This window comes from Neolamprologus brichardi, chromosome 11, assembly GCF_056152115.1.
Source record: "Neolamprologus brichardi isolate AB-2024 chromosome 11, ASM5615211v1, whole genome shotgun sequence".
In the NCBI taxonomy this organism is placed as follows: domain Eukaryota; kingdom Metazoa; phylum Chordata; class Actinopteri; order Cichliformes; family Cichlidae; genus Neolamprologus; species Neolamprologus brichardi.
The window spans coordinates 31,890,767-31,910,000 of NC_142114.1; the positions used below are offsets into that span (position 1 = coordinate 31,890,767).

General features: G+C 50.7%; 1 protein-coding gene across 2 annotated transcripts in view; it reads right to left on the reverse strand.

Annotated features, from left to right (window-relative positions):
• Window positions 1-1,255: 1,255 nt before the first annotated feature.
• The window catches only part of LOC102776639 (atrial natriuretic peptide receptor 1-like), a 54,929-nt gene continuing 36,950 nt past the window's right edge, over window positions 1,256-19,234 (reverse strand). The window contains exons 5-21 of one of the 2 annotated variants that reach the window (XM_087848611.1): window positions 17,991-18,085; window positions 17,697-17,832; window positions 15,922-16,006; window positions 15,573-15,690; window positions 14,510-14,584; window positions 14,154-14,231; window positions 13,272-13,376; window positions 13,088-13,159; window positions 12,709-12,871; window positions 12,420-12,575; window positions 11,444-11,612; window positions 9,923-10,069; window positions 7,586-7,709; window positions 6,486-6,554; window positions 6,172-6,346; window positions 4,982-5,080; window positions 1,256-4,537 (exon numbers count right to left, since the gene is read on the reverse strand). In XM_087848611.1, the coding sequence (XP_087704737.1) occupies window positions 4,392-4,537; window positions 4,982-5,080; window positions 6,172-6,346; window positions 6,486-6,554; window positions 7,586-7,709; window positions 9,923-10,069; window positions 11,444-11,612; window positions 12,420-12,575; window positions 12,709-12,871; window positions 13,088-13,159; window positions 13,272-13,376; window positions 14,154-14,231; window positions 14,510-14,584; window positions 15,573-15,690; window positions 15,922-16,006; window positions 17,697-17,832; window positions 17,991-18,085 (2,012 nt within the window). In that variant the 3' untranslated portion in view covers window positions 1,256-4,391. The remainder of the gene's footprint in view (window positions 4,538-4,981; window positions 5,081-6,171; window positions 6,347-6,485; window positions 6,555-7,585; window positions 7,710-9,922; window positions 10,070-11,443; window positions 11,613-12,419; window positions 12,576-12,708; window positions 12,872-13,087; window positions 13,160-13,271; window positions 13,377-14,153; window positions 14,232-14,509; window positions 14,585-15,572; window positions 15,691-15,921; window positions 16,007-17,696; window positions 17,833-17,990; window positions 18,086-19,234) is intronic. The other variant, XM_087848610.1, reaches the window with a different exon arrangement.

A 19,234-nucleotide genomic window follows, 5' to 3' on the forward strand; every position in this document is an offset into this window, starting at 1 on the left:
CCTGTAATACCTGGTGGGCCGGACTCTAGTCAAGATGCCCGGGAAGATTTTTTTGTCCCAGTCCAGCCCTGAGTGCAGAAATGAAGCCCAACAATCATGTTTCACAGTCACGTGGTCTCAGATACTCAACTAATCAAAGTGATGTCATAAAAAATAAACAAAAACATTTTTGTCCTTCATTTCTGTCAAAGCTGTATGAAACGTTTCTCGTGGTTAGTATCATGGTTGCTAGGCAACCTCAGCAGCACGACGGAGGCCAGACATCCCGTTTCACAAGCCGCTCACTTCTCGTGCTTTGCAGTACGCGCAGTTCGCGGACTACATACGGCGCGTACTAGGAAGTACGAGAAGGGCGCGGTCGCTGGATTGGGACACAGCCTGTATGTGTGAGGGGAATTTGCATCGCAGCTCAGTGGCGCCACCTGGTGACAACATGACATTAGTGTTAAGGATGAAGCCTGGAGGGGAGTGTCGGGGTCACACATGTGACAAACGCAAATCACTGCATCTGTTTATGAAACTCCATCAGCAGCAGCCAATCAGTGAGGGACAGACTCAATGAAGCGTGTGCTTTGTGCAGGAGAAACATCTGCAACATCTGTTCACTCATCATCAGTCCTGTTAGTACGCGGGCAGCTGCTGGCATTGAAAAACTGAGATTGTTCTTGTTCGGTCGTTGTTAAAAAAGACAAAGAACAAAAGCTGAAGGATAACATAAAATAATGTACGTTTCTCACAGATGAACACAAACACAGCTAAAAATGGGGACGTTTCCTCCTATGTAGTGTCTTTTTGAATATGTTGAGAATGAACGCGACCGTGGTTCAGGGGGTTGGGAAACTCATCTTGTAACCGGAAGGTTGCCGGTTCGATCCCCAGCTCCGTCTGTCTTGGTCGTTATGTCCTACCTACTGGTGTTGGCCTGAGGGGCGATGGCGCGATGTGGCAGCCGGCCTTCTGTCAGTTCATTCACTCTCACACACTGGTAGAGGTGTGAGAGTGAATGAATAGTGAAGCGCTATATAAATGCAGTCTATTATTAATGAAGGATGAAGTCCTGACTGCTTTATGATTCAGAGACAGTTTGATGGCGTCGGGCTTTTCTGCTCAGAACCATTAGTGAATACGAAATTTGGCCCAAAAATTTAAGTTAATTAAAGATACAGAAGAGTTTATAGTCCTGAAGACATCTTTCCACAATAACTGAGAGTCACGTTTGTGTGTGAGGTCGTTGTACCAGCGTCGCTGCTGGGTAGCAGAAGGACACTGTGCAGAAGCCCCGCCTCCTCCGTGCCAGAGACGAGGTGATCCCAACAGAAGACTGCACGTGGCAGAAAAACTGTTTCTAAGCTCGGATGTCTGAGTGACCGCTGCTCTCTGGATCTGATTAAAGAACCTTTAAGATCATCAGTTTAGGATCATTCAAAGACGACAAGACTTAAAATTATTTTGATCTCTTCACCCAAATTTCTTTAAAAAAATACCAGATTCAAGTTTTTAAAGTTCCTTTTTTAGCTTTGCTCCAGTATTTTTAATCATCTTTCTATTTGAACTTTTTCATATCATAACAATAAACTTTGAAACTAGCAGTGCGATGATTGGCCGATGCAGCCTGGCTGAAGAGTCTGCTGTTCCAGCACAGGTGGCCTGCAGCAGCGGGACATGTGGGAACATTTGGAAAACTGCAGAGTTTGTGGAAAAAAGGCTTCCTCTTTCTAAATCTTATGTGGCGAGATTGAATACTGAGAACACTGCAGCAGCTTCCTGCGCCTTACTGGAGCGGCAAGCAGAGCGACCGCGGCCGCCCTTATGGTTCAGCCATCACGTCCGTGCTTGTCCCTTCAGGCTGAAGCGATGTGGTCTCCCTCGGGGATGTTTCAGTGATCTGAGGGACGCCATTGAAGGACTTGGAAATGTGAACTTGAGATTGTCAGGTACCAAAGAACGCTGCTGAGAGCGAAGAACATCAAAAATAGACGAGCTCAATGTTCCCACGCTGTCGTTCTGCAGCATCACAGAGAAAGGCTGTTTTTTTGTCCTCCAGACTGAAGTCCGACCCTGGACCTGAGCTCCGATCGTCTGAGTCTGGAGTGAAGCTTCAGTGAACCTCAGCTGTCGTCACCACAGTGCAGAACACTGGCTTAAATCAGGCCCGAGGATGATGAACAAGAGTCTTCACTTTGTCAGGTTACCATCTTTAAACGTGTTGTTAAGATGTAACTTAAGACTGGTCGTCTCAGTGGGTCTGACTCACTGATCAATAAAAAGGTTTAATGTACACAGTTTATAAATATTTATGAGAAAATTCTGCTCAAACAGATAAATGTGATGCAACGGTGTCCCACCAAACGCTGACATTTCTACCCGCTGTTACAGCGCAGGAAGCCTGAGTGGGAGCAGAAGCCGAGACTTTTTCCACAAACTCAAGTTTTCCCTCCGTGTGTCAGGAGCCAGACCGCACGCTCACGTCTTCAACCCGGCTGCAACGGCCACGCCAAAACCGCCATGACGGGCGAAAGACCGTGACCCAGAATGTGATGTGAAAGTCGTCACGTGACGCTCACGACACAAGCAACACGGCGAGCACAAAGACGGCGCCGTGACTCGTCTGATCCGGCCTTCACGTTACATCTTGTGCCTGCAGTCGGCTGCTGTCATCGAAAGCTGCGCTTATCTCTGCAGCTGCGTCCGCTGTATGGGCGGGTCCATCCCAGCTGAGAGGCGGGACCTAAACTGGATAAACTGGAGGTGTTTGACTGTAAACTGGTGTGCGAGTGTCCTCTGACGTCAGCGAAAATCTGCACTTCCTGTGGAAACACAGCTAGCATTAGCATTAGCGAGGAAGCAAAGTTTAATTTCAGATATCAAAGTGAACCACATCACACAGCTCGAGGCTTTTATTCAGACGATGGTGGGAATATGTTGATCTAGTTTCAATAAACAGAATATAAATGATGTGCAGATGTTATAATGATCCAGCTGTGACGGCGCCTCACAGATGTGCGTTTGCTGTGGAGCAGCTGCAGAAGAAGACGGCGTGCTCGGGCACGTCGCAGCTCTGCAGTCTGTTGTTCCTCTCGGGCTCTGAAACAGCAGCGCGGCTTTCACGTTGACTCTTTGATCGTTGCGAGGTGACGCACGCTGGTTTGGTTGCTTATTGAAGACTCAGGTTCCACAGAGTCCCCAAACTCAGCGCCGTGTTTTCAGCTTCAGCGTTTCTCTGATGCGTCCTCTGTGGTGTACGAGTCAGGAGCTCCTGGCTGCAGCGATGCAAACAGCTCACTCCTCACCACCGTGTGATAAAAACACCGATGCTTCTGAAACTTTGACCGTTTTTTCCTCACTGATGATATTTGGGGAACGCTGTAGTTCACAGACTGGACCAACTCCTTCGTCCCTCTGAACGATCCGATGTGTTCGTCCCGTCGGGATATCGAACAAAATCAGGTGAAACAAACTCGACTGCAGTGAAACTGATTTATATACAGAGAGCAAACTGCTGAACAGCTCAGCTGTGCCGAGTCTCCCCAGAGGAAGCTGACCCACATCACTTCCTGCTTTTCTGCCCTGTCAGGTGTTCTTCCTGTCATGGACGTCACATGAAAACGAGAGGCAAAGAGGAAGCAGGAGGACGTTAGCGTGTTTGTTATTGCAGGTATACAAAGCGCTTTCTCACGCTGTCTCACCCTCACTGTGAGGAGGTCATCTTAAATGTGCGGCTCCACCAAATAAACGTGCTCAAAGCCGCTGACGTCAGAGGTTGTGGGAGGGGCTACAGCACAGATGTTCCTCCCACAGAAGCTGTGTTTGCTGTGGTGTGGGTGCTTCCTGTGTCTGGCCTCAGGGGGCAGTACTGAGCTCAGATTACACCCCACGCTAACGGTTAGCGCCGCTGACTCACAGCAACGAGGTTCCAGGTTCAAACCTGCTGGCCTTAGCCTCACCATCTTAGCGGGGCGGCGCCCTGTCCAGGTGCCCCTCCTCCAGTGACAGCAGAGACAGGAAATGAAGATGATGAATGCAGGGAACATAAAAGTGAAGAAGAGGCAGCATGGTGACCGTCAGCGTGGAGAGACAAACCAGCGGGACGACGGTGAAAAGCGGAAAGCAGGACACTTTTGGTCCGAGTGTGAGGAGAGTCCGGGTCCTCGTGTGCCCACGTTCCCGTGTCACTTCCTCCCGTCCGACAGTCCCAATCCATCCAAAGTCCTCAAAGATGAGAAGCGGCAAGGAGGCGGCGAGCGCCCGAGTGAGTCCTCCTTGCCTTCAAGCTGTGCTCCCTTCTGTCCTTTCCTCGTCCCCTCATCTGTAGCGGTGTTACCCCTTATTCACTCCTCAGTTCCTTTCCTCGTTTCTTCCTCTCCTGTCGTCCTCCTGTTGACAGTGCTTTGTCATTGGCTGTCGCTCTCTCCCAGCAGCCAATAGGTGGTCATCTTCCCTTTGCCCTTGATGTCGATTTCCCCTCGGAGCTCCAGCTGAAAGCAGTTGAACTCTAGCAGAACGTCTCGAGTCGCCGCCGACACGTGGATCTTCAGCGCTACACACACACACACACACACACACACACACACACACACACACACACACACACACACACACACACACACACACACACACACACACACACACACACACACACAGACACACACACACACACACACACACAGGTCATGTTTGGCAACAGCAGCAGGAATAAAAATGCTGCAAAAATCTAACCTGCTGTTTATTTAAAGAACATCACTTTATTCTGAAGGGGCTTTAATAAATCTGCTTCCTGTTAATGAAGCGCAGCTGTTACACGTGTAACAGAGAAACTGTTCATGGAGCACAAACTGCAGTACCAGCTGACTCAGAGTCACTAAACTGAAGCAGGGAAGCAACAGCCTGCAGAGGGCGCTGCTGCGTCAGCACTTACAGAGCGACGTCTTCGTTCACGTCTATCTATCGCGCCAAGTCACGTGACCTGTTTTTGTGCACGTACCTTCGCCAGTGGACTCCATACGTGATGACGTGTTGACGGTGTCGCCAAACAGGCAGTACCGAGGCATCTTCAGACCAACCACGCCCGCACACACGGGACCTGCAGAGGACACGGGGGCGGTCACCACGTGGAGACCGGGAGTGTGTGTGTGTCAGTGTGAGTCTGTGTGTGTGTGTGAGTCTGTGTGTGAGTCTGTGTGTGTGTCTGTGTGTGTGTGTGAGTCTGTGTGTGTGTCTGTGTGTGTGTGTGTGAGTCTGTGTGTGTGAGTGTCTGTCTGTGTGTGTGTGTGAGTCTGTGTGTGTCTGTGTGTGTGTGTGTGTGTGTGTGTCTGTGTGAGTCTGTGTGAGTCTGTGTGTGTCTGTGTGTGTGTGAGTCTGTGTGTGTGTGTGTGTGAGTCTGTGTGTGTCTGTGTGTGTGTGTGAGTCTGTGTGTGTGAGTGTGTGTGTGTGAGTCTGTGTGTGTGTGTGAGTCTGTGTGTGTGAGTGTCTGTCTGTGTGTGTGTGTGAGTCTGTGTGTGTCTGTGTGTGTGTGAGTGTGTGTGTGTCAGTGTGAGTCTGTGTGTGTGTGTGAGTCTGTGTGTGTGTGTGTGTGAGTCTGTGTGTGTGTGTGTGTGAGTCTGTGTGTGTGTGTGTGTGTGAGTCTGTGTGAGTGTGTGTGAGTCTGTGTGTCTCTGTGTGAGTGTGTGTCTCTGTGTGTGTGTGTGTCTCTGTGTGAGTGTGTGTCTCTGTGTGAGTGTGTGTGAGTGTGTGTCTCTGTGTGAGTGTGTGTCTCTGTGTGTGTGTGTGTGTGTCTCTGTGTGAGTGTGTGTCTCTGTGTGAGTGTGTGTGTCTCTGTGTGTGTGTGTGTGTGTCTCTGTGTGTGTGTGTGTGAGTCTGTGTCTCTGTGTGTGTGTGTGAGTCTGTGTGTGTGTGTGTGTGTGTCTCTGTGTGAGTGTGTGTCTCTGTGTGAGTGTGTGTGTCTCTGTGTGAGTGTGTGTCTCTGTGTGAGTGTGTGTGAGTGTGTGTCTCTGTGTGAGTGTGTGTCTCTGTGTGTGTGTGTGTGTGTCTCTGTGTGAGTGTGTGTCTCTGTGTGAGTGTGTGTGTCTCTGTGTGTGTGTGTGTGTGTCTCTGTGTGTGTGTGTGAGTCTGTGTGTGTCTGTGTGTGTGTGTCTGTCTGTGTGTGTGTGTGTGTATGTGTGTGTGTGTTGTCACCGCTGTGAATGCCGATCCTCAGCTTCAGCTGCTGTTCGGGTCGATGGCGGATCTTGAAGGCTCTGACGGCGTCCAGAAGGGCGAGCGCCATGCGGGCGACCTCTCGGCCGTGCAGCTTCCCGTTCCTCACCGGCAGCCCCGACACCACCATGTAGGCGTCGCCGATGGTCTCCACCTGGGGGCACCACAGCACCGTGACATCAGTTAGAGTCGCACTAAACGTCGTCCTTATTGTGAGTTGGTCTCCATGGCGATGCGCCCTGTTGCTCAGAGTTGACCCAGGAACAGGTCGGAGGAAAGAAACGCGCGTTTACCTTGTAAACGTCAAAGTTGTCGATGATGGCGTCGAAGCAGGTGTAGAGGTCGTTGAGCAGAGTCACCACCTGCAGAGACATCAGCACGTCAGACTGAAGGACGCCGTTTGAGCGCCCCCTGCAGGCCGTGTGTGAGAGAACATGTCAACACTTTATCATCAGTGTTTTATTTGATGTGTGATTATATTTACCCAGCAGCGCTCACAGGAACACTGACTGCCAGGATCTGCATGAAGCCTCAGACGTACACGTTACTTACACTTCCAGCATCATTATTTCTGACTGCTTTCCTCCTTATTCCAGTGTGTTTGTAGGTAAATATAATCAGATTGTAATTTCATTCTCTTAGTCGCCATCCAAAAACCCTTAAAAGGACGAGTGAGGCAGAATTTTCTAGATTAAATCTGTAAATGTATGCAGGACGCCGCGTCTGGACACCAGCTGCTGGGACATCGTTAATCGTGCTGCTGAGTTACTGATCCCTGCAGTACAAATATGAGAATCTATTTCCACCTTTTATCCACCTGTTCTCTGCTTGTCAGGGTCGCAGTGGGCTGGAGCCGCTCCCAGGTGTCTTAGGGCGAGAGGCGGGGCACGCCCTGCACAGGTCGCCAGTCTGTGGCAGGGCTAACACACAGACAACCATCCACACCTATGGACAATTTACAACGACCAATGAACCTGACGCCGCTACCTGCACGTGGGAGGAACTATCGATAAAGTTTCTCATTTTATTTACTCTCAAGAATGTTTCCTCTGGACTTTCGTCCCCTCGACCTCATCGTTCTCCACTAACACGCTGTGCGTATGATTCTGAAATATGGATCTCGCCAGCCGCCCTCAGCCCGCGTGCTAACATGGTGGCAAGCATGCAGCGTCTGAACCTGCAGCAGAAACACCAGCGTGTCTGATGAGACACCTGCACTGCGCTGCGGGTCAGACTGCGGCGCAGTCGCCCTGACGGCGTGACAGGACGCAGAGCCGATTGCAGAGTCCAAGCTCGGATTTGGGAGGATCAGGTATCCGGTGCTACTCTCCGCTGGCTTTCTGTGTTTGTGTCTTTGGACCTGGAAGCTGTGTGAGTACTCAGGTAAACTCACCTCCATCGGCGTGCTCTCGGCGGAGATGGTGGTGAAGCCCACGATGTCGCTGAAGTAGATGGTGACCGAGTCGAAGGCTTCAGCCTGAACCGTCTCTCCACGCTTCAGCTGCTCGGCCACCGAACTGACAGAGAGACAATACGGCGCCATGAGTGTGTGAGCAGGCGGCTCCGCCCATAAAAAGTGTCCGTGTGCACCTCGGGACCTTTGGATGGCCTCTCTGACACGTGCGCTCGGTGCACACCCCTCACACGGACTCCAGACTGCGAGACAGCTTTTTCCCACAAACCATCAGACTCCTGACCTCACTGCTCCCCCACTCCGCCCACCACACACACCCACACAAACCAGTGACTGACTCTACTGGACTTGATGCTGCTCTGTGGACAATCCTGCTCATGTTGGTCACTTTACATCATTTATACTGTAAACTGTAAAACTGCTACGTTGGTTATTTTAAACCACTTCAAAGTCACTTTAAATCTCATTTTATAAATTGTAAACTTTACATTTATTAACCTTTTTAACTCAAAGTGTATATTTATTCTTACTCTTCCTGTATTTGTTGTTGTTCTTTTGCACTGTTGTAACTGCAGCCTCGTCATCTGTCTCTCTATATACTGAACTGTTTACAGCAGAGATGACATCAAAGTTTACTCTGACTTTGATGTCATCACTATAGGACAAGAATCGAGAGCCGGTTCCCAGTAGTCCAGTTCCTTGGAGTTATTGGTCGACCTGCCTACTGAGCTTTTCAGTTCTTGCTACAATCAGCTGACGTCAGCTCGTGTGCTGGAGGAAAAGAGCTGCGCAGCGTGGATACAGACGTTACCAAGGACGACAGCGTAATAGTGAAGTGGAAGATCCATCCAGGCTGCGAACACGACCTGCAAGCACAGACGGCATGCTAACGCTAAGCTAGCCGAAAACCCAGAGACGAGCAGCGCGTATGCAGACCTGAGCCTGAACAGGTAACAAAGGTGAGGCTGCAGCCTCTGTGTCTACCTGCTAACAGAATCACCATGACGACCGCTTTAAAGTCTCTTCAGGATCCGTGTTGGTGACAGAGTAACAGCCAAGTAACGAGTATTCAAACAGATACTTTCTCCTGGGAGTAATTAAGTAACATACTGCATTACTTTTTTATTCTGAGTAACGACAACACTGATCAGAGCCAATGAGAACCCAGCGAGACTCAATACAATGGTCAATAATCAATAATGATATCAATAAGTTATTATCAGTTCTAGTCGCCACAGACCTCAAACTCACACCAAGACCATCGCCATGTTTCAAGTCAACCCCGCCTTCACATCGAGGGTCACCACAGCCGAAGAGCGCCGCGTCCAGTATTCAGACAAATATCTGACAGGGTCGAGCATCGAGCGCAGGTGTGAGAGCACAGGTGTGTGACTCAGGGTCACACCTGTGCACACAGTCTGAAGAGGGGAACGCCTCTTTCTGTTTGCACCACCTGTGCCTCCAACCAGCAGACCCTCCAAAGTGCACGACAGGAGGAGTATGCTGCTATTTTTGTGCGTCTGAGTGCACGTGAAAAACTTTACAAGTACAAATGTTGCATTTTGAGAAGAAAAATAATTTATGAGAAGAAAAATAATTTTTGAGAAGAAAAATAATCACTGTGTGCAAGAAATGTGTTTCAGTGTTTGCTGTCATCCACACACGATAATGGTCTCCAACCAGCTACTAGCCAGGTCCAGCAGAGCGGTTTGGTTCAAACTAGATTAAAACCAACAATGCTCCGTATTTAAAAACACATAATTAAACATACTAACTGAAAGGGGTTTGGCTACACTCTGTTTCTGGAACGCAGTAGCTGTCGAGCTGATTGGAGACCAAAACAGCCAATCGGAATTTTTGCATCCAAGTCTGTGATTGGCTGGTTTAGTGGCACATTAGTAACGCCGTGCAGAGAGTTGAGCGTGCAGAGAGTTGAGCGTGCAGAGAGTTGAGCGTGCAGAGAGTTGAGCGTGCAGAGAGTTGAGCGTGCAGAGAGTTGAGCGTGCAGAGAGTTGAGAGCAGGTCTGCAGACGTCTGTGAGCACAGAGCGGCTCTCACTGTGTTTATGGACTTTAGCAAACACTGAAACATTTCCTGCAGCGATGAGTTTGCTTCACGCAAAATAATTTTTCCTCAAAATGCAACATTTGTATAGAATAGTCGCACAAAAATGACGCCACAGACGAGCGGCCCATACATCACACGCACAACTGCACATGCTCAGAACCCAACTGTGAGGAAGATGTCCAAAGGTGCACCTGAGGAGGAGGAGGATATGTTTACTGTAGAGCTGTGTGCAGTAATTGCAGTACTGACTGTGGGAGTATCTGGTACAGCAGGGCTTCGGCCTTGCGCTTCTCCTCGTGGTACGCCTGCGTTCGCTCCTCCACCAGCTCCTCCAGGTTGTTGGCGTACTGCTCCATCCGGGACAGCAGGTTGTCCAGGATGTTGGTCCGTGACTCCCTGAAAACACACACATGGTGTTCTGGGTGGGCAAAAACCAAGCGTGGGCTCGTGTCCACTTCAGTTCAGTTTTATTTACACAGCGCCAAATCACAACAACAGACGCATCGAGGCGATTTATACTGTGAGGTCGAGCCTGCAATAATACACACAGAGGAAAACCCAACAATCATATGACCCCCTATGAGCAGCACTTTGGCGACAGTGGGAAGGAAAAACTCCCTTTTAACAGGAAGAAACCTCCAGCAGAACCAGGCTCAGGGAGGGGCGGGGCCATCTGCTGTGATTGGTTGGGGTGAGAGAAGGAAGACAGGATAAAGACATGCTGTGGAAGAGAGACAGAGATTAATAACAGATATGATTCAGTGCAGAGAGGTCTGTTAACACATAGAGAGTGAGAAAGGTGACTGGAAAGGAAAAACTCAGTGCATCATGGGAATCCCCCGGCAGCCTACGTCTATTGCAGCATAACTAAGGGAGGATTCAGGGTCACCTGGTCCAGCCCTAACTATATGCTTTAGCAAAAAGGAAAGTTTGAAGCCTAATCTTGAAAGTAGAGATAGTGTCTGTCTCCCGAATCCAAACTGGAAGCTGGTTCCACAGAAGAGGGGCCTGAAAACTGAAGGCTCTGCCTCCCATTCTACTTTTAAATACTCTAGGAACAACAAGTAGGCCTGCAGAGCGAGAGCGAAGTGCTCTAATAGGGTGATATGGTACTACAAGGTCATTAAGATAAGATGGGGCCTGATTATTTAAGACCTTGTATGTGAGGAGCAGGATTTTGAATTCTGGATTTAACAGGAAGCCAAAACAGGAGAAATCTGCTCTCTCTTTCTAGTCCCTGTCAGTACTCTTGCTGCAGCATTTTGGATTAGCTGAAGGCTTTTCAGTGAGTTTTTAGGACTTCCTGATAATAATGAATTGCAGTAGTCCAGCCTGGAAGTAATAAATGCATGAACTAGTTTTTCAGCGTCACTCTGAGACAGGATATTTCTAATTTTAGAGATGTTGCGCAAATGGAAGAACGCAGTCTTACATATTTGTTTAATATGTGCGTTGAAGGACATGTCCTGGTCAAAAATGACTCCAAGGTTCCTCACAGTGTTACTGGAGGCCAAGGTAATGCCATCCAGAGTAAGAATCTGGTTAGATACCATATTTCTAAGCTTTTCAGCGCCGAGTACAATGACCTCAGTTTGATCTGAATTAAGAAGCAGAAAGTTAGAGGCCATCCAGGTCTTTCAGATGGAGACGTTTCACTCTGTAATCACACAAATGCAGTTTTGGGTGTTGTTCCCTGTGTGGCCACAGGATGTCACTGATGCACCACCCTGAAACGGCCGCTGTCCGCTCTGCTGGCGGTTTCAGTCTTACTTGTTCTGTTTGCGCAGCAGCACTCGGATCTGGTTGAACTCGGGTCTCTCCGTCGGCTCTTCGGCCCAGCAGCGCTCCATCAGCTGACCCAGCTCGGGGCGGTCACTCTGCGGGTCGATGGTCGGCCTCAGGCAGGGCCACTCCCCCAGAATCACGCGGTCCACGATCTCTGCACAGAAACAGTTCAGCACATTCAGCTCGTTGGTGATTTCAGGTGCTGGTGTTGGTGCTCCTCTGCTCGGAGCCTCGAGCCGCTCGAGGACGAGCAGCACAGTCTCTGTACAGATGTTTCATGTTTCCATCCTGTTTAACGCAACTTTAAAGTAACACGTTTAACTGGAGGAGGTTTGTGTTAAACATGGATTTGATCTGAAAGCAGACTGTGCAGTAAAACCACGAGCGTCAGTGCGAGACAAACGGCGTCAGCCGACGATGATCCCAGCGACCGGGTGGTCGAGATAACACACTTTATTTGACTTCTTTATAAATAACATAAAATCCTTTTCAGACTCGTGCTGTTAGCAACCCCATCAGCATGACGCAGGTTCCCATGGCGACAGCAGGTCGCACCCAAGCGACGGAGGCGACCGGCTACACAGACGCCGAGTCCTAATGAAGGAAACGCAGAGACGGGAACGTCCAGTGTGCTCCGTGCGAATAAATCAGAGGCCAGGTCATTAGCGGTGATGAGGCTCGCCGCTGCCGGAGCACGCACCTGAGCAGAGAGCAGATAAACAGCTGCTCTGTGAGCGTGCAGCAGAGCTCAGCGTCCGGCGTGGAGCGCTTTCTGTGGTTTGAACGCAGAAATGTGAGCGAGCGGCGGCTGAGGAACCGGCGTGGACACGCTGTTTGCTCAGCCTCTTCTTCTCTGCTTAATCTGAAACCAGGTCGACGCCGATCACATGACCCGACACACCTACAGGTGTGCATGTGCGCCATCAGCCTTTAAAGCTGCACACCTGCAGCAGGAAGCTACCTTTAGGGCTGAGCGGGTCTCCCTCCAGGTAGAAGGCTCCTCGTCGGAGCGCCACCTCCTGGAGGATGATGCCGAAGCTGTAGACGTCTCCTTTCTGGGTTCCCTGAGGAGGAGGACGCTCCGTCCTGAGCAGCTCTGGAGCCATCCACAGCTTCTCTGCAGGGCGGCACAAACGGAGACCTGAGCTGAACCTTCATGTTTAACATTAAAGCGTTTGAGAGGAGCGTGCTGCTGACATCGCTGCCTGACTTCAGGAAAAGCAGATTAACGGCAGAGAGATGCAACTCACGGGCGTAGTAGGCGTGAGCGTCGCTCGCTGCGTCGCTCTCAGACCGAAAGCTGGACAAACCGTAGTCGGTGATCTTCAGGACGAAGCGGTTATCCACGACGCAGTTGGAGGACTTGAGTTTACCGTGGGAGAAGATGACGCTGTTGTGGAGGAAAAGCATGCCCTGCAGACACAGAGGAGGACAGCACAGGTAACACAGGTAACTTATTACTGTTGCCATCATCCAATCACACACCGGGGACCCCAAAGCTCTCTAGCTTCTCTGTCCTCGTTAACCTGCTCGTCCCACATGCATCGACTCCCTGAAACCGTTAACGAGCTTCAGTCCAGGAAGCAGGAACGTAACGCAGCAGAGACTCTGCAGGAAATGCAAACGTACCTTTACGATGTCGTTAATGAGGGAATATTTAAACATCCAGTCCAGAGTGATGCTGTCGTTCTCCAAGATGTCCTGAACACACAAACAACCAATAACCTGTCAGCGGTGACCTTGGCGAGATCTCAGCACCAGCCGTGACGCAGCCGTGACGCCGTCACCCTGACCTCCGCCCTTAAAGCCGTACCTGCAGACTGCCTCTGGAGCAGTACTCCGTGACGATGCAGCAGTTGGGCGGGTCGATGCACGCTCCAATGAACCTGGTCAGGTGTTCGTTCTGGACGTCTCTCATCTGCACAGAAACATTCAAAGGCTGAATTCACAGGAAAACACGGGGAGCATGACTCCGCCCTCGGTGACGCCCACTGTGGAAACAGACTAAAACGTCACTGTTTGCCACTGCTGTCGTCTCATTGGACGCCACTTTAGTGTTCAGGAAGTCCTCTCTGTGCGTCCAACACGTGGCAGCGCTGCTGCTGTAGTGCAGACGTAAGCGTGACTCTGACGCAGCCTCACGTTCTCTCTGCTCATGTCGGTTTCATATTCAGTCATTTTGAGAAGTTATTTTAACATTTCACGCAACAGCAAACAAACAAGTAGGGTTGACGTGGGCCGCGAGGGGCCCCCGGGCCACGAGTTTGAGACCCTGGACTGAAGGGACGTTTCACAGCGTTGCCCATCAGACCTCCTCAGACCAGGTCCAGACCATGAAGCCCAGGATCAGTTTACCCTGACCCGAACATCGTTCAGGTCGTAACAGGAAGTTGACCGTGGAACCACGTGTGGCCTGAGAACATGTGATTTCACATCGTCTGTGTTTAATTAGCTGAATATTACATTTTCTTGAATGTGTGCAGTGTATGGTTTCCCCTGAACTGGGTAAGGTAAAATAAATGATGAAGGCTCCGCTGTAGCTGCACTGACCCTGCTGGGAGCAGCTCATGCTGGCTGTACTGGTGAGGCTGGTACTGAACAGGAAGCAGACAGTAAATATTCCTGTTCGCTTAGCCACTCTGAGCTGTTAGCTTAGCCGGTGCTAATGGTCACGTGTGACGTGTCAGACACTCACGTGTTTGAGCTCAAACAGCACCTTCCTGTTGAGCTCGATGCGTTTCTTGTTGATGTATTTGATGGCCACGATGTTCCCCTGGAAGAAAACAAAGAGCAACAGCGACCTTCAGTGACACGTGAAACGATGCAGACGCCTCACTTCATTCTCGTCGCTCTCTCTGTTCTCATCGTCCTCGTTAGCGTCTAGCTAACCTGCATGCTGCGCTGCTAACACAGCTGCTGCTTTTGAGGCGAGGAGGCTGAGGAAGACGAGGAGGGCGAGGAGGCTCAGGAGGGTGAGGAGGGTGAGGAGGGTGAGGAAGATGAGGAGGGTGAGGAAGATGAGGAGGCTGAGGAAGATGACGACACACTCACCTTGTGGTATCCGGTCTTTGCAAAGATCTGCAGATTCCCGTCTCCGGTCATCAGGGAGCCGTAGTTTGAGCCTCTCTGGAAACAAACACACGCTCAGAGTCAGTGTGACCTTCATCATCTTCATCATCCTCGTCACACCAAGGATTACCATGGTGACGATAATGATCGCGTAACTGCACGTGTACGCTCACTCGGCTCTTTATTAGGAACACAGAAACTCAAGCTTCCTGGAGCTGTTGCTAATGTTCATGTGTCACTGACACGTCTCTAGAGCAGAATATTAGGTACAGCCTTCGGACTCTCTTCCAGTAATGCGCCGCCCTCACCTTTCCCCTCTCCTCACCTTTCCCCTCTCCTCACCTTTCCCCTCTCCTCACCTTTCCCATCTCCTCACCTTTCCCCTCTCCTCACCTTTCCCCTCTCCTCACCTTTCCCCTCTCCTCACCTTTCCCCTCTCCTCACCTTTCCCCTCTCCTCACCTTTCCCCTCTCCTCACCTTTCCCATCTCCTCACCTTTCCCCTCTCCTCACCTTTCCCCTCTCCTCACCTTTTCCCTCTCCTCACCTTTCCCATCTCCTCACCTTTCCCCTCTCCTCACCTTTCCCCTCTCCTCACCTTTTCCCTCTCCTCACCTTTCCCCTCTCATCACCTTTCCCATCTCCTCACCTTTCCCCTCTCCTCACCTTTCCCCTCTCCTCACCTTTCCCATCTCCTCACCTTTCCCCTCTCATCTCCTTTCCCCTCTCATCACCTTTCCCCTCTCCTCACCTTTCCAACATCAAAGATGGTGCAGGTGTTCCTAATGAACTGCTCGTGGGCGTGTGTTTTCACTGTGAAGGCGTCTGTCGGATTTACAGACAGCGAGAGGAATTCTGGGAGTTTCCTCTGAGCTGATTTCAGGCCTCGTTATTTTCTGTTCCACAGTTTAGTCTAAAACGTAACGGCGAGCTCGACGCACATCTTTATTTACATCTACCTTCGATTAGCACGCCTGTCATCAGAAGCCTTACGTACACCTCACACCTTTAATCGGCGTCACTGCGTGGGAGCGTGCGGCACTTACCAGTGACAGCGTGAGCTTGCTGCCGCTCCGCAGCACCTTGTTCAGGTCGCTCATCTGGATGTCGTCCCAGGAGATCCTCCAGAGCTGAGCTACCAGCTCCTTCTCCAGCTTCATCCTCCTGCAGCACAAACACTCTTCTTCAGTGACTCACCTTCATCTTCCTCCAGGTGAAGCTCAAAGACGGTCAGACGCAGTCTGTCTGATTCGCACGCGCTCAGTAGCACCAACTCATTCTAAATCTTTCTTCTCTGAGTGCACCAAAGAACCTGATCGTGTGGTGATGTAGCACGATCACGCCACATGCTACTGCCCTCACATGACCACGTGGTGGAACTGCAGCAGCTCTCACCTGTAGATGAAGATGGCGATGGTCAGGATCAAGATGAAGAAGAAGACGACCACGATGGAGACCATCTGGTAGATGGTGATGGTCTCTGACAGAGAGAGGAGGAGAAGACTGTTATTAACCCACAGACACACTATGTGATCTCACGATTCAGAACCAGAACCATCAGGACCATCAAGACCATGAGGACCATGAGGGCCATCAGGACCATGAGGACCACGAGGACCTTCAGGACCATGAGGACCACGAGGACCATCTGGACCATTAGGACCACGAGGACCATCACAACCATCAAGGACCTTCAGGACCATGAGGACCATCTGGACCATTAGGACCACGAGGACCATCAGAACCATCAAGACCCTGAGGACCTTCAGGACCATGAGGACCATCAGAACCATCAAGACCCTGAGGACCTTCAGGACCACGAGGACCATCTGGACCATTAGGACCACGAGGACCATCAGAACCATCAAGACCCTGAGGACCTTCAGGACCATGAGGACCACGAGGACCATCAGGACCATCAGAACCATCAAGACCATGAGGACCTTCAGGACCATGAGGACCATCAGAACCATCAAGACCACGAGGACCTTCAGGACCATGAGGACCATCAGAACCATCAAGACCCTGAGGACCTTCAGGACCACGAGGACCATCAGAACCATCAAGACCCTGAGGACCTTCAGGACCACGAGGACCATCAGAACCATCAAGACCCTGAGGACCTTCAGGACCACGAGGACCATCAGAACCATCAAGACCCTGAGGACCTTCAGGACCATCAGAACCATCAAGACCATGAGGACCTTCAGGACCACGAGGACCATCAGAACCATCAAGACCACGAGGACCTTCAGGACCATGAGGACCATCAGAACCATCAAGACCCTGAGGACCTTCAGGACCACGAGGACCATCTGAACCATTAGGACCACGAGGACCATCAGAACCATCAAGACCCTGAGGACCTTCAGGACCATGAGGACCACGAGGACCATCAGGACCATCAGAACCATCAAGACCATGAGGACCTTCAGGACCACGAGGACCATCAGAACCATCAAGACCACGAGGACCTTCAGGACCACGAGGACCATCAGAACCATCAAGACCACGAGGACCTTCGGGACCACGAGGACCTTCAGGACCATCAGGACCACGAGGACCATCAGAACCATCAAGACCCAGGGGACCATTAGGACCACGAGGACCATCAGAACCATCAAGACCATGAGAACCTTCAGGACCACGAGGACCATCAGAACCATCAGGACCACGAGGACCATCAGAACCATCAAGACCATGAGAACCTTCAGGACCATGAGGGCCATCAGGACCACGAGGACCATCAGAACCATCAAGACCATGAGGACCTTCAGGACCACAAGGACCATCAGAACCATCAGGACCACGAGGACCATCAGAACCATCAAGACCATGAGAACCTTCAGGACCATGAGGGCCATCAGGTCCTGAAGGTTCTTATGAGCTTTGAGTGCTCATAAGAACCAGGACCATGATGGCCATCAGGTCCATCAGGACCTTCAGGACCACACATTTTTAAAACGAGTTCTTCCTGATCTGGGCTGTAGCTCAGCTGGTAGCACAGGTCACCTACTAATCGTGAAGGTTGTTGGTTCGATCCCATTCTTGATGTATCCATCGGAGTGTGAATGCTAGATAGGAAGCACTTGCATGTGTGTGTGAATGAGGTGCTTTGAGTGCTCATAAGAACCAGTGCATATGAACTTTGACCTCTTTGGCATACTGACTTGCGAGGCAGACTTGGTTGTCGTTCTTGAAGCCACAGACAGGAAAATCAGGGGGAGGGGCTCCGCCCAGCCAGTACAGGTTTGTTCCAGGTATGGCGGTCAGATGCTCCTCAGTGGTGCTGTACACCATAGCGATCTGCGAGGAAGAGGAGGTGTGGTTAACGTCCCTGGATTCGCGCAGACGTTCTAACATTCGTTACTCTAGTTTATGTTTTCAAAGGTCACAAAAACAGCGCTGAGTCGGAGCCTGTGAGGACACAACCAGCATGTTCTGTCTGTGTTTAGTGTGTTCACCTGGAAGGTGGTGCTGTTGGTGTCTACAATGTCCCACAGAGCAAAGTCGGTCTCTCGGTCCCCGCTCTCATCCAGGTGGAGCAGCCCTGTCACACCTGAGGAGAAGCACACAGGTACACAGGTGAAGCGTCTCCTCGTCTGAAGGTTAAAGCTGTTCGTGGTGAAACGATGGAAGAACGACTTCAAGTTTCACATAATTCACATCATTTCCTCCTGATAAACCTGAGTGCATCTCACACCACCATCCACCTGCTGCACCGCCTAAGGGAATTCTATCTCACCACCATCAACACCACCAACACCATCGCCGTCGTCACCACCAACACCATCGCCTTCATCACCACCAACACCATCACCTTCATCACCACCAACACCATCACCTACATAACAACCAACACCATCACCTTCATCACCACCAACACCATCGCCTTCATAACAACCAACACATCACCTTCGTCACCACCAACACCATCGCCTTCGTCACCACCAGCACCATCGCCTTTGTCACCACCAACACCATCGCCTTCATAACAACCAACACATCACCTTCGTCACCGCCAACACCATCGCCGTCGTCACCGCCAACACCATCGCCGTCGTCACCGCCAACACCATCGCCTTCGTCACCACCAACACCATCGCCGTCGTCACCACCAACACCATCGCCTTCGTCACCACCAACACCATCGCCTTCGTCACCACCAACACCATCGCCTTCATAACAACCAACACCATCGCCTTCGTCACCACCAACACCATCGCCTTCATCCCACCAACACCATCGCCTTCGTCACCACCAACACCATCGCCTTCATCCCACCAACACCATCGCCTTCGTCACCACCAACACCATCGCCTTCATCCCACCAACACCATCGCCTTCATAACAACCAACACCATCGCCTTCGTCACCACCAACACCATCGCCTTCATAACAACCAACACCATCGCCTTCATAACAACCAACACCATCGCCTTCATAACAACCAACACCATCGCCTTCGTCACCACCAACACCATCGCCATCATCATTGTTTTTTAACCAGCCTCTGAGCAGCCGTCATCAATAAACACTCAGTTCTTCCTTCATGAAAACTTTCATCTTTTAAGCATAAATCTGACACTAACTACAAACTACAGACTAAAAACTACAAATGGCCCGCCCCCCTGATAGGCTTCTCTCTTCAGCTGCTTTTCCTGGGGTGTTAGTGATGAAGAAAAAAGCAAAACCAGGAATCAATTAA